The following is a 15,151-nucleotide window of genomic DNA, read 5'->3' as shown; positions in this document are numbered from 1 at the left end:
TAGAGTAGAGAGGAGGAGAAAAGGAAATGGGAGAGAAAAAGGGCTGAGGAAGCAGGGCTTGAATTGATGGAGCTCAACTTCCTCCACAACAATGTTGGTGTGTTTATTCATCTTTATTCCCCTCTTTCTTTCTCTCTCTCTCTCTCTCTCTCTCTCTCTCTCTCTCTAGGTTTGTGGATGGTATTGAGACAGAGAGCAGTGTGAACTCCTCCCAGAAGTTTGAGTTTAGCTCCAGGCTGGTACACAGTGGTAAACCATCCCCAGGACTAGGTAATACAACGTTGTGCAGTGATTCCTATGTTGTTGATGTAAAGAATATTTGTTGGTCCGTGATGTGTGATGAGGAGCAACCTGACGCTGCACTTGACACATTTATCCCAGTTACTAATAAGCACGCAACCATTAAGAAAATGAGTGAAGAGGAATTGAAAAACGGTGTGGTTGAGAGGGATGAGGCAAAATAAATGGCAAAACATACTGCAAGTTGAGAAATCATGTGACTAAACTGAATCAAAAGAAGAAGAAACTACACTATGAAACAAAGACAAATGACATAAGGAATGATAGTAAAACTCTTTGGAGCACCTTAAATGAAATGTTGGGCAAAAAGGAAAACTCTGCTCCATTATTCATTGAATCAGATGCCTCATTCATCACAAACCCCACTGATATTGACAACTACTTTATTGATTTTTTTCATTGGCAAGATTAGCAAACTTAGGCATGACATGCCAGCAACAAACGCTGACACTACACATTCACGTATATCTGACCAAATTAAGAAAGACAAGCATTGTAATTTTGAATTCCGTAAAGTAAGTGTGGAAGAGGTGAAAAAAATGGTTGTCTATCAACAATGACAAGCCTACTAGAAAGTGTGTGCCCTCGGGCCTGGAGGGAGCAAAAGTTATTCCCCTACCTAAGGATAGTAAAGCCCTCTTTACTGGCTCAAATAGCCGACCAGTCAGCCTGTTACTAACCCTTTGTAAACTTTTGGAAAAAAATTGTATTTGACCAGATACAATGCTATTTTACATTAAACAAATTGACAACAAACTTTCAGCATGCTTATAGGGAAGGACATTCAACAAGTACATCACTTACACAAATGATTGAGGGGACTGTTTTGTTAGACTTTGGTGCGGCTTTTGACATTTGCGATCATAGTCGGTTGCTGGAAAAAACTTTTGTTATGGCTTTACACCCCCTGCTATATTGTGGATATAGAGTTACCTGTCTAACAAAACATAGGGTGTTCTTCAATGGAAGCCTCTTCAACAAAATCCAGGTAGAATCAGGAATTCCCCAGGGCAGCTGTCTAGGCCCCTTACTTTTTTCAATCTTTACTAACGACATGCCACTTGCTTTGAGCATAGCCAGTGTGTCTATGTACAGTTGAAGTCAGAAGTTTACATACACTTAGGTTGACGTCATTAAAACTCGTTTTTCAACCACTCACAAAATTCTTGTTAACAAACTATGGTTTTGGCAAGTCATTTAGGACATCTACTTTGTGCATGACGCAAGTCATTTTTCCAACAATTGTTTACAGACAGATTATTTCACTTATAATTCACTGTATCATAATTCCAGTGGGTCAGAAGTTTACATACACTAAGTTGACAGTGCCTTTAAACAGCTTGGAAAATTCCAGAAAATGTTGTTGTGGCTTTAGAAGCTTCTGATTGACATCATTTGAGTCAATTGCAGGTGTACCTGTGGATGTATTTCAAGGCCTACCTTCAAACTCAGTGCCTCTTTGCTTGACATCATGGGTAAATCAAAAGAAATCGGCCAAGACTTCAGAAAAACAATTGTAGACCTCCACATGTCTGGTTCATCCTTGTGATACATTTCCAAACGCCTGAAGGTACCACGTTCATTTGTATAAACAATAGTACGCAAGTATAAACACCATGGCACCATGCAGCCATCACACCGCTCAGGAAGGAGACTCATTCTGTCTCCTAGAGATGAACGTACTTTGGTGCGAAAAGTGCAAATCAATCTCAGAACAACAGCAAAGGACCTTGTGAAGATGCTGGAGGAAACAGGTACAAAGTATCTATATCCACAGTAAAACGAGTCCTAAATCGACATTACCTGAAAGGCCACTCAGCAAGGAAGAAGCCACTGCTCCCAAACCGCCATAAAAAAAGCCAGACTATGGTTTGCAACTGCACATGGGGACAAAGATCATACTTTTTGGAGAAATGTCCTCTGGTCTGATGAAACAAAAATAGAACTGTTTGACCATAATGACCATCGTTATGTTTGGAGGAAAAAGGGGGAGGCTTGCAAGCCGAAGAACACCATCCCAACCGTGAAGCATGGGGGTGGCGGCATCATGTCGTGGGGGTGCTTTGCTGCAGGAGGGACTGGTGCACTTCACAAAATAAATGACATCATGAGGCAGGAAAATGATGTGGATATATTGAAGCAACATCTCAAGACATCAGTCAGGAAGTTAAAGCTTGGTCGCAAATGGGTCTTCCAAATGGACAATGACCCCAAGCATACTTCCAAAGTTGTGGCAAAATGGCTTAAGGACAACAAAGTCAAGGTATTGGAGTGGCCATCACAAAGCCCTGACCTCAATCCTATAGAAAATTTGTGGGCAGAACTGAAAAAGATTGTGCGAGCAAGGAGGCCTACAAACCTGACTCAGTTACACCAGCTCTGTCAGGAGGAATGGGCCAAAATTCACCCAACTTATTGTGGGCAGCTTGTGGAAGGCTACCTGAAACGTTTGACCCAAGTTAAACAAAATAAAGGCAATGCTACCAAATACTAATTGCGTGTATGTAAACTTCTGACCCACTGGGAATGTGATGAAAGAAATAAAATCTGACATTTCACATTCTTAAAATAAAGTGGCGATCCTAACTGACCTAAGACAGGGTAATTTTTACCTGGATTAAATGCCAGGAATTGTGAAAAACTGAGTTTAAATGTCTTTGGCTAAGGTGTATGTAAACTTCCAACGTCAACTGTATGCGGATGACTCAACACTATACACGTCAGCTACCACAGCGACTGAAATGACTCAACACTATACACGTCAGCTACCACAGCGACTGAAATGACTCAACACTATACACGTCAGCTACCACAGCGACTGAAATGACTCAACACTATACACGTCAGCTACCACAGCGACTGAAATGACTCAACACTATACACGTCAGCTACCACAGCGACTGAAATGACTCAACACTATACACGTCAGCTACCACAGCGACTGAAATGACTCAACACTATACACGTCAGCTACCACAGCGACTGAAATGACTCAACACTATACACGTCAGCTACCACAGCGACTGAAATGACTCAACACTATACACGTCAGCTACCACAGCGACTGAAATGACTGCAACACTATACACGTCAGCTACCACAGCGACTGAAATGACTCAACACTATACACGTCAGTTACCACAGCGACTGAAATGACTCAACACTATACACGTCAGCTACCACAGCGACTGAAATGACTGCAACACTATACACGTCAGCTACCACAGCGACTGAAATGACTCAACACTATACACGTCAGCTACCACAGCGACTGAAATGACTCAACACTATACACGTCAGCTACCACAGCGACTGAAATGACTCAACACTATACACGTCAGCTACCACAGCGACTGAAATGACTCAACACTATACACGTCAGCTACCACAGCGACTGAAATGACTGCAACACTTAGAGCTGCAGTCAGTTTCAGAACGGGTGGCAAGGAATAAGTTAGTCCTAAATATTTCAAAAACTAAAAGCATTGTATTTGGGACAAATCATTCACTAAACCCTAAACCTCAACTAAATCTTGAAATGAGTAATGTGGTAATTGAGCAAGTTGAGGAGACTAAATTGCTTGGAGTAACCCTGTAAACTATCATGTTAAACTTGGAGTAACCCTGTAAACTATCATGTTAAACTTGGAGTAACCCTGTAAACTATCATGTTAAACTTGGAGTAACCCTGTAAACTATTGTTAAGTGTCATGGTCAAAACATATTGATACAACAATAGCTAGGATCGGGAGAAGTCTGTCCATAATAAAGTGCTGCTCTACCTTCTTAACAGCACTAGTTTTGTCAAACATGGACCACAGTTCAGTCGTGTGGTCATGTGCCACAAAGAGGAACTTAGAAAATTGCAATTGGCTGAGAACAGGGCAGCACGGCTGGCCCTTGTATGTACAGAGAGCTAACAATAATATGCATGTCAATCTCTCCGGGCTCAAAGTGGAGGAGAGATTGACTTCACCACTACTTGTATTTGTGAGAGGTATTGACATGTTGAATGCACCAAGCTGTCTGTTTGAACTACTGGCACACAGCTCAGACACCCATGCATACCCTACAAGACGGGGGCGGGGTAGCCTAGTGGTTAGAGCGTTGGACTAGTAACCGGGAGGTTGCAAGTTCAAACCCCCGAGCTGACAAGGTACAAATCTGTCGTTCTGCCCCTGAACAGGCAGTTAACCCACTAGGCCGTCATTGAAAATAAGAATTTGTTCTTAACTGACTTGCCTAGTTAAATAAAGGTTCAATAAAAAAAATGTCACCAGAGGTCACAGTCCCCAAGTCCAGAACAGACTATGGGAGGCGCACAGTACGACATAGAGCCACTACACTATTCCACATCAAGTAACTCATGCAAGCAGTAAAATTTGATTTAAAAACAGATAAAAATACTCAGTGGAGGACTGTGAAGCAACACAAACAGGCACACACACACGTACAAATGGATTTTGTGTTGTAGATATGTGGTAATGGAGAAGGGGCCTGAGGGCACACACTTGATATGTTGTGACATCTGTTGTGAATGTATTGTAATGTTTTTTAAATGCCTTAATTTAGCTGGACCCCAGGAAGAGTAGCTGCTGCCTTGGCAGGAACTAATGGGGATCTATAATAAACCTCAGGAAGAGTAGCTGCTGCCTTGGCAGGAACTAATGGGGATCTATAATAAACCTCAGGATGAGTAGCTGCTGTCTTGACAGGAACTAATGGGGATCTATAATAAACCTCAGGATGAGTAGCTGCTGCCTTGGCAGGAACTAATGGGGATCTATAATAAACCCCAGGAAGAGTAGCTGCTGCCTTGGCAGGAACTAATGGGGATCCATAATAAACCCCAGGAAGAGTAGCTGTTGCCTTGGCAGGAACTAATGGGGATACATAATAAACCCCAGGAAGAGTAGCTGCTGCCTTGGCAGGAACTAATGGGGATCTATAATAAACCCCAGGAAGAGTAGCTGCTGCCTTGGCAGGAACTAATGGGGATCTATAATAAACCCCAGGAAGAGTAGCTGCTGTCTTGGCAGGAACTAATGGGGATCTATAATAAACCCCAGGAAGAGTAGCTGCTGTCTTGGCAGGAACTAATGGGGATCTATAATAAATACAAATACAATCTTCTCCCCACTAGTCTGTTGCTGCTCTCACTCTCCAACACATATTTTAACAAGGAACTTACATCTCTCTGTGTGTGTGTGTGTGTGTGTGTGTGTGTGTGTGTGTGTGTGTGTGTGTGTGTGTGTGTGTGTGTGTGTGTGTGTGTTTGTGTGTGTAGGGATCCTGGAGCAGTCAGATATCAAGCAGAGTGTTTCTAAGCTGAGTGACGAGGTGAGAGGTTGTAGTTAGGTATCCTAGAATCCATGAATCTTACAACATAAACACACAGTAAATAACACGTAAAACACCTAACTCTCAAGTGTCTGTCCGTCTTGTCCACAGATGAGCACTCTCTCCCAGCAAGTCTCTCATCTCAGCCAGGAGCTAAAGGAAATGACCCGCCTGCTCCAGCCCCTCCTCCTTGTGGCACCTCAGCCAATCCTGACAGCCATAACGCCCAACCTGACTCCACCCCCCAGCAGTGCCAACAAACCGTCCTCCAACACACCTCTGGTGGTCCCACCTCCAGCCCCGCCCTGCTCCCCGTCGCCCCACCCCCAACGAACGCAGTCCTGCTCACTATTGGACATGGACAGTGCTGACACGGGGAACGTGGGCTTGCCAAGTTGCCTCCTCCCAACCCCCCCTCCACAGAGGCCTCCAGCCCAGACCCAGGCTCCAATCTCCCCAGAGAGAAGTTCTAAGGACTTACCCCACTCCAACCCCCCTTCCCCTGGAACAGAAGACATGAGGGGGTCACCCCACCTCTCCAACCACACCACCTCTAGCAACAGTTTCCTTCCCTCTGCCCAGGACAGATGTACCCTAGCCTCTGGCACCATGTCCCCCTCCCTCTCTTTCTCCTTGTCCCTCTCCTCATCCCCTTCCTGCTCTCCCTGCCAGGGTCCCCATCACTCACGATCTGGCAGCCACAGTAGGGGCCTGCTCCCCCCGCCCCCCTCCCAGGACAACACGCCCCCGCCTTCCTCCCATTGCTCCGCTCCTCCGTCACTCAGCTCCTCACCTGGAGACCATAAGCTGAAGTTGGTCTTCCCCTCTTCCTACTCCACTCCCCTCATCCCTCCCCTCCCCTCTCCTTACCCCTCGACCCTCTCCCTGGGCCCGTTCTCCCTGGACTCTCTGAGGGGGGAGACGCAGGGGGGCACCAGGCTGGAGGCAGGACACCTGGCGCTGGAGATGCAGGAGAGGGGAGGAGAGAGGGGGGAGAGACGCTCCCAGATGATGGAGCACATCAGCTACATGGACGAGGAAGGGCCAGCTCTGTGACAGAGAGGCAGATTACATGCAAGAAGAAACAGCAGAGACAGAATGAAGAGAAGAGAGGAGAGTACGTAGCCCGCTCGTCCAGAATGCAACATTGAACCTGTGAGACAGACAGGCAGACAGAGATCAAAATGACTATAGGTGGAAACCAATAGCATCACTGAAAAATACCCCACCAGGACAGTAGCAAGACACCAGCTCTAACAGTACTCTGATCAGGTACTCTGGTCATGTTAAAGCAACACATCCTCCTCATCTATGGACTTCATGATGTCATAAGTGAAATGTGCATCCCTACTCCTCTTCTGGCCAAATGTTCCCAACCAACCACCCCTTCATGACATCACAGACAGTACATAGGACTGGGAATGTAAACTCTAGTTCCACCTCTGTTGTGTGGTTTCAAAATTATACTAACATCTATTGCTTGAATATCAACCACGGCTGACTTCAAATGAGGAGTTCATTTAACTTCCAACTTAATGTTTCTTCAGAGTTTCTCTGCTACTTGTTATCTGGGGGTGATTTGCTACAAACATCTCCACAAAGAACACACACACTGTGGTCTTACATTATGTGACATCCTATAAGTCTCAATCCAGCCTACACACACAATCAGTTCTCCCTCCAACAAGTGGCCATATTCAACACAAGACAATCAGTGAACTTACAAAACACATGGAACCAACCAAAACATGAAGACAAACACCGCAGTAGGTCTGGAGGTAGAAGGGAGAGAGCCGGTGTTCCACAGAGGCCAGGTTTAGGTTTGAGAAGCCATGCATACGGGTGGGTGAGTGGAATATACAGTAAGTCTATGAGTGACAACCAGACTGTACATTGAATGAGTTCCCACATCAACTCCAGCTTTTAGGCATCCAGCCATTCGTGCCTTCTCCTTGGAAAACACACACACTGCTAGTCGTATACATCATATCATCCACACCTGGTGATTATGTTGTGATTTACCGTTGACCATTAAGCCATTGACCATCACTTTTATTTTGAAAGGCATTTATTTGATGTAGAATGTGTGTTAAAATCTCCTGTTGGATTCGGGTGTTCTGGCCTTTTTTCGTCCATCGCCCGTTCAACCAGAGACATCTCAGCGTCATATCAAAGCCCACACGCACCAACACAAGCACACCAGTGGAGGCTGCTGAGGGGAGGATGGCTAATAATGGCTGGAATGGCATAAATGAAATCAAACACATTTTATACCGTTCCATTCACTCCATTCCATCCATTAAACTCAATTCAAGCCATTATGATGAGCCGTCCTCGCCTCAGCAGCCTCCACTGAAGCACGCACGGGCGCACACACACACACGCGCGCACACACACACACGCACGCACGCACGGACACACACACGCGCGCACGCACGCACGGACACACACGCGCGCACGCACACACATGCACGGACACACACACTCGCACGGACGCGCACGCACACACATGCACGCACGCGCACACATACGCGCGCACACACACACGCGCACACACACACACCCCCCATGTCCGCAGCATCATCTGCATCTCATGTTTAAGTGTCAACCTCTGGATGACACAGGTTTATCCTACAAAGACAAGGCTCAGACATTGATGAAGTGGTCAGAGGACTAATTGTACTAGCATTGTCTGGTGCTGGGTGTACTAGGTGCACTAGAGTTGTTTTGGGGGGCACAGTCAGATTGAGATACTGGTTTCTATTTTCTGTAACGGGGTGAGGATGAGACTGAGGATGAGGCTGGGGATGAGGATGCGTGAAGATGTGTTGGAGGAGTGGCACACAAAGGGTGCAGGTCAGGGGTCAAGATGTTAATGCTTGTCACAGCTAACTGCATGAGGAATGTGCTTGTTTCAGAACGAGGGGAGAGGGGGGTGGGCTTACTGTGCTGCCAGAGGTTTGGACAGGCTTAAGATACCAACTTTACCAGAAACACGATACAACAATAAACAAAGTGTTGTTTTATAAGATCCACGCTTCTGTAATGTTTTGTACCCGACTCTTTGTCTGTAATGTGATGTTCAGTGGTTTCACGTCCCAATTCCAAGTTGATTTAATCAACCAGGGTAATACCCTTGTAACCAGTGAACCTCCAACTGATGCACACGTTCAGTTGTCACACCTGGGACTCGTTTTTCACCTGCCCCACAATGATAAACAACTTTGCTGTACCTCCACCTTGTCCGAGGACAAAAAAAAGACAGTACTCACTGACCAAGTCCATCTTTCAGGTCTGCATATCTTTCAAAATGGTAAGATTCATTCTATCAGAGCTTCAGTGAGGTTTGAAATGTCAGGGTGAGGAAAAGTTTAGACGATTCTGAGGGGAACAAACCAAACGGCTAAAAGTAAAGAACATTTAACATTTTATCCTGTTATGGATCCATCTTAGAGCCTCCTGAAAGGTAACAGACTAGAGAGTGTTAGAGTCACTGACACTATAGTGACCCTCTACGGGCCGGTTCAGAGTCACTGACACTATAGTGACCCTCTACAGGCCGGTTCAGAGTCACCCACTGACACTATAGTGACCCTCTACGGCCGGTTCAGAGTCACCCACTGACACTATAGTGGCCCTCTACGGGCGGTTCAGAGCCACCCACTGACACTATAGTGACCCTCTACAGGCCGGTTCAGAGTCACCCACTGACACTATATGACCCTCTACAGGACGGTTCAGAGTCACCCACTGACACTATAGTGACCCTCTACGGGCCGGTTCAGAGTCACTGACACTATAGTGACCCTCTACGGCCGGTTCAGAGTCACCCACTGACACTATAGTGACCCTCTACGGGCCGGTTCAGAGTCACCCACTGACACTATAGTGACCCTCTACGGAACGGTTCAGAGTCACTGACACTATAGTGACCCTCTACGGCCGGTTCAGAGTCACCCACTGACACTATAGTGACCCTCTACAGGCCGGTTCAGAGTCACCCACTGACAATATAGTGACCCTCTACGGGCCGGTTCAGAGTCACTGACACTATAGTGACCCTCTACGGGCCGGTTCAGAGTCACCCACTGACACTATAGTGACCCTCTACAGGCCGGTTCAGAGTCACCCACTGACACTATAGTGACCCTCTACGGGCCGGTTCAGAGTCACCCACTGACACTATAGTGACCCTCTACGGGCCGGTTCAGAGTCACCCACTGACACTATAGTGACCCTCTACGGGCCGGTTCAGAGTCACTGACACTATAGTGACCCTCTACGGCCGGTTCAGAGTTACTGACACTATAGTGACCCTCTACGGGCCGGTTCAGAGTCACCCACTGACACTATAGTGACCCTCTACGGGCCGGTTCAGAGTCACCCACTGACACTATAGTGACCCTCTAAGGCCGGTTCAGGGTCACCCACTGACAATATAGTGACCCTCTACGGGCCGGTTCAGAGTCACCTACTGACACTATAGTGACCCTCTACAGGCCGGTTCAGTCACCCACTGACACTATAGTGACCCTCTACGGCCGGTTCAGAGTCACTGACACTATAGTGACCCTCTACGGGCCGGTTCAGAGTCACCCACTGACACTATAGTGACCCTCTACGGGCCGGTTCAGAGTCACCCACTGACACTATAGTGACCCTCTACAGGCCGGTTCAGAGTCACTGACACTATAGTGACCCTCTACGGGCCGGTTCAGAGTCACCCACTGACAATATAGTGACCCTCTACGGCCGGTTCAGAGTTAACCACTGACACTATAGTGACCCTCTACAGGCCGGTTCAGAGTCACCCACTGACACTATAGTGACCCTCTACGGGCCGGTTCAGAGTCACTGACACTATAGTGACCCTCTACGGCCGGTTCAGAGTCACCCACTGACACTATAGTGACCCTCTACGGGCCGGTTCAGAGTCACCCACTGACACTATAGTGACCCTCTACAGGCCGGTTCAGAGTCACTGACACTATAGTGACCCTCTACGGCCGGTTCAGAGTCACCCACTGACACTATAGTGACCCTCTACAGGCCGGTTCAGAGTCACCCACTGACAATATAGTGACCCTCTACGGGCCGGTTCAGAGTCACTGACACTATAGTGACCCTCTACGGGCCGGTTCAGAGTCACCCACTGACACTATAGTGACCCTCTACAGGCCGGTTCAGAGTCACCCACTGACACTATAGTGACCCTCTACGGGCGGTTCAGAGTCACCCACTGACACTATAGTGACCCTCTACAGGCCGGTTCAGAGTCACCCACTGACACTATAGTGACCCTCTACAGGACGGTTCAGAGTCACCCACTGACACTATAGTGACCCTATACGGGCCGGTTCAGAGTCACTGACACTATAGTGACCCTCTACGGCCGGTTCAGAGTCACCCACTGACACTATAGTGACCCTCTACGGGCCGGTTCAGAGTCACCCACTGACACTATAGTGACCCTCTACGGGCCGGTTCAGAGTCACTGACACTATAGTGACCCTCTACGGCCGGTTCAGAGTCACCCACTGACAATATAGTGACCCTCTACGGGCCGGTTCAGAGTCACTGACACTATAGTGACCCTCTACGGGCCGGTTCAGAGTCACCCACTGACACTATAGTGACCCTCTACGGGCCGGTTCAGAGTCACCCACTGACACTATAGTGACCCTCTACGGGCCGGTTCAGAGTCACCCACTGACACTATAGTGACCCTCTACGGGCCGGTTCAGAGTCACTGACACTATAGTGACCCTCTACGGCCGGTTCAGAGTCACTGACACTATAGTGATCCTCTACGGGCCGGTTCAGAGTCACCCACTGACACTATAGTGACCCTCTACGGGCCGGTTCAGAGTCACCCACTGACACTATAGTGACCCTCTACGGCCGGTTCAGGGTCACCCACTGACAATATAGTGACCCTCTACGGGCCGGTTCAGAGTCACCTACTGACACTATAGTGACCCTCTACAGGCCGGTTCAGTCACCCACTGACACTATAGTGACCCTCTACGGGCGGTTCAGAGTCACTGACACTATAGTGACCCTCTACGGGCCGGTTCAGAGTCACCCACTGACACTATAGTGACCCTCTACGGGCCGGTTCAGAGTCACCCACTGACACTATAGTGACCCTCTACAGGCCGGTTCAGAGTCACTGACACTATAGTGACCCTCTACGGCCGGTTCAGAGTTAACCACTGACACTATAGTGACCCTCTACAGGCCGGTTCAGAGTTAACCACTGACACTATAGTGACCCTCTACGGCGGTTTCCCCAGATACAGGTTAAGACTAATCCTAGACTAAGAATTATGCTCAATGGTGATTCACCATTGAAAGTGCTTTTTAGTCCAGGACTAAGATTAATCTGGGTCCAGTCCATCTACTACCATTATGGGGTGCGGCAGGCAGCCTAGTGGTTAGAGCGTTGGGCCAGTAACCGAAAGGTTGCTGGATCGAATACCCGAGCTGACCAGGTAAAACTCTGTCGTTCTGCCCGTGTTCCTAGGCTGTCATTGTAAATAAGAATTTGTTCTTAACTGACTTGTCTAGTTAAATAAAAGGTTTAAAACTTTTGTAAATATTTTATTGACCACAGGATCCTCCCATTGTTGCACCATAGAAACACACACCCTACTTCCTGTTGGAACCAGGATCAGAAACAGGAAGAAAACAAAGAGATGAAAAATCCCCAAAATATATTTATATGTTTATATATATTTACGAGGTATGTATGCACACAAAAAAAGAAACCACCACACATTTCAAAATGAATAGTCTTTTTTACCCAAACGTGTCCTCTCGTGACATAAAGCCATTCAAATAATAATAATAGTAATATCAATAATCAATAATTAGCTAAATTAAAGCAAGAGGAAGTGATGCTCCCACAACCCTGCCCTCTCCGTCAGAACCTTTAGTCCGTCAGAACCTTTAGTTCATCAGAACCTTTAGTCCGTCAGAACCTTTAGTCCATCAGAACCTTTAGTCCTTCAGAACCTTTAGTCCGTCAGAACCTTTAGTCCGTCTTTAGTCCATCAGAACCTTTAGTCCTTCAGAACCTTTAGTCCATCAGAACCTTCAGTCCATCAGAACCTTTAGTCCATCAGAACCTTCAGTCCATCAGAACCTTCAGAACCTTTAGTCCGTCAGAACCTTTAGTCCATCAGAACCTTCAGTCCATCAGAACCTTTAGTCCGGCTCTGTGACGTCTTTCTGTCCATCTCCTCCATAACGAGTCCAAAAGCACCAAGGCCTCCTGGCCACAAGGTGGCGTTGTGCTGCGATGGCTGGCTGCTGTGCTGCACATTACTAATCCTTTCTTCCTTCACATCAAGTCCAAGAAACAAAATCTTCACCTCTTTGCATAAAAAAAATAATAATAATAATGAAACCTACCCCCAGTTGGTGAGCAGTAAGCACTCGTTTCCCCATCCAACCGAGTCTTAAAGTCTCCGGCTGGGATGGAGGTCAGTATTGGGGTGATGAGGTGGAAGGGGACTCTGCCTCTGCAGCTCAAAAGGTGTCTTTGTGCAACCAAACAAAAACAGAAGATTAGAGTGAAGGAGATCAGAACAAAACAATGGCAGCAAGGAGGCAGGTCTCCTCCTGGCAGGTCTCCTCCTGGCAGGTCTCCTCCAGGCAGGTTTCCTCCTGGCAGGTCTCCTCCTGGCAGGCGGTTGGTTTGTTAGTTGTGTTGTTAGGGGAAACAACATCTGAGACTGCCCCCGTGGGGTCACGCCAGATAATGCTGCATCGCTGTTTTCGCCCTGAGAGAGACGGAGAGAGTCAGTACACTATCCTATAACATAATGAGCGTGCACGTGTGTGTGTGTGTGTGTCACACCTTTCACAGAGGTTGGGGTCTAAGGCCTGGGTGAGTTTGTGCAGAATGTCTACAAAGCCCAACTCCCTCAGCTTGTCCTGACGCTCCTGGCAGCCTGAGAACAGAGACACCGACGTAGGAAGGTTAGAGGGGATGATGTTGGACCCGGAGGCAGAGACCAAGTCCAACAGTAAAGCATTGAACATTACATAACAACGGAGCTTGTGGAATGTTGAGTGGAATCACAGATGAAAACCAGGGATGTAATGGAGCGTAAATACATTAGTGTATGTTACAGACCGTGCTTCATCTGCACTGCGGTTCAGATTTGTATTAACTTGATCCACAATCTTTACCACTACATCCACAAGAACCACTAGCCCTTTCCTAGCTAACCCCCAGGTAGTCCCCCCCCCCCCCCATGTAACAACCTGTCATGGCATCGGCCTCACAGCCCTCCTCATTCCAGATCAGGTTGGAGATACAGAATGTTGCTGCCAGCTGGAGCTTCGCATTAGAGTGACCCTGAGAGGACACCACAGAGAACTGTTCTCAGTATTTGGTTTAGATGTGTCAATCATATACAGTACCAGTCAAGTTGACACACCTACTCATTCAAGGATTTTTCTTAATTAAAAAAATAATTATTATCCACATCGTAGAATAGTGAAGACGTCAAAATTATTAAATAACACATATGGAATCATGTAGTACCCCCAAAAAAGTGTTAAACAAATCACAATATATTTGAGATTCTTCAAAGGAGACACCCTTTGCCTTGATGACAGCTTTGCAGCACTCTTGGCATTCTCTCAACCAGCTTCATGAGGCAGTCACCTGGAATGCATTTCAATTAACAGGTGTGCCCTCTTAGAAGTTAATTTGTTGAACAATCAGTTGTGTTGTGACATGGTAGGGGGGGTATACAGAAGATAGCCCTATTTGGTAAAAGTCCATATTATGGCAAGAACAGTTCAAATAAGCAAAGAGAAACGACAGTCCATCATTACTTTAATACATGAGGGTCAGTCAATCCGTAAAATGTCAAGTACTTTGAAAGTTTCTTCAAGTGCAGTTGCAAAAACCATCAAGTACTATAATCAAACTGGCTCTCATGAGGACAGCCAGAGGAAAGGAAGACCCAGAGTTACCTCTGCTGCAGAGGATAAGTTCATTAGAGTTAACTGCACCTCAGATTGCAGCCCAAATAAATGCTTCACAGAGTTCAAGTAACAAACACATCTCAACATCAAATGTTCCGAGGAGACTGCGTGAATCAGGCCTTCATGGTCGAATTGCTGCAAAGAAACCTCTACTAAAGGACACCAATAAGAAAAGACTTGTTTGGGCCAAAAAACATGAGCAATGGACATTAGACCAGTGGAAATCTGTCCTTTGGTAGGATGAGTCCAAATTTGAGATTTTTGGTTCCAACTGCTGTGTCTTTGTGAGACGCAGAGTAGGTGAACGGATGTGTGGTTCCCACCGTGAAGCATGGAGGTGGTGTGATGGTGTGATGGTGCTTTGCTGGTGACACCTTCATGATTTATTTAGAATTCAAGGCACACTTAACCAGCATGGCTACCACAGCATTCTGCAGTGATACACCATCGCATCTGGTTTGGGCTTAGTGGGACTATAATTTGTTTTTCAACAGAACAATGACTC

At 46.9% G+C, this 15,151-nt stretch overlaps 2 protein-coding genes across 4 annotated transcripts in view; one reads left to right on the top strand and one right to left on the bottom strand.

The window, feature by feature from the left end:
- The window catches only part of LOC139380891 (voltage-gated delayed rectifier potassium channel KCNH8-like), a 187,192-nt gene extending 180,496 nt beyond the window's left edge, over nt 1–6,696 (top strand). The window contains exons 13-15 of the mRNA XM_071124042.1: nt 170–270; nt 5,588–5,640; nt 5,752–6,696. Coding sequence (XP_070980143.1) covers nt 170–270; nt 5,588–5,640; nt 5,752–6,696 — 1,099 coding nt within the window. The remainder of the gene's footprint in view (nt 1–169; nt 271–5,587; nt 5,641–5,751) is intronic.
- A 5,534-nt stretch (nt 6,697–12,230) lies between these two features.
- Nucleotides 12,231–15,151, bottom strand: part of LOC139380886 (armadillo repeat-containing protein 8-like) — a 28,243-nt gene continuing 25,322 nt past the window's right edge. For 2 of the 3 annotated variants that reach the window (XM_071124028.1, XM_071124027.1), the window contains exons 20-22: nt 13,915–14,008; nt 13,505–13,598; nt 12,231–13,427 (exon numbers count right to left, since the gene is read on the bottom strand). In XM_071124028.1, coding sequence (XP_070980129.1) covers nt 13,394–13,427; nt 13,505–13,598; nt 13,915–14,008 — 222 coding nt within the window. In that variant the 3' untranslated portion in view covers nt 12,231–13,393. The remainder of the gene's footprint in view (nt 13,428–13,504; nt 13,599–13,914; nt 14,009–15,151) is intronic. The other variant, XR_011628476.1, reaches the window with a different exon arrangement.

Source organism: Oncorhynchus clarkii, chromosome 22 (assembly GCF_045791955.1).
Source record: "Oncorhynchus clarkii lewisi isolate Uvic-CL-2024 chromosome 22, UVic_Ocla_1.0, whole genome shotgun sequence".
Lineage (NCBI taxonomy): Eukaryota > Metazoa > Chordata > Actinopteri > Salmoniformes > Salmonidae > Oncorhynchus > Oncorhynchus clarkii.
This window is presented reverse-complemented; position numbering and strand designations above follow the sequence as displayed.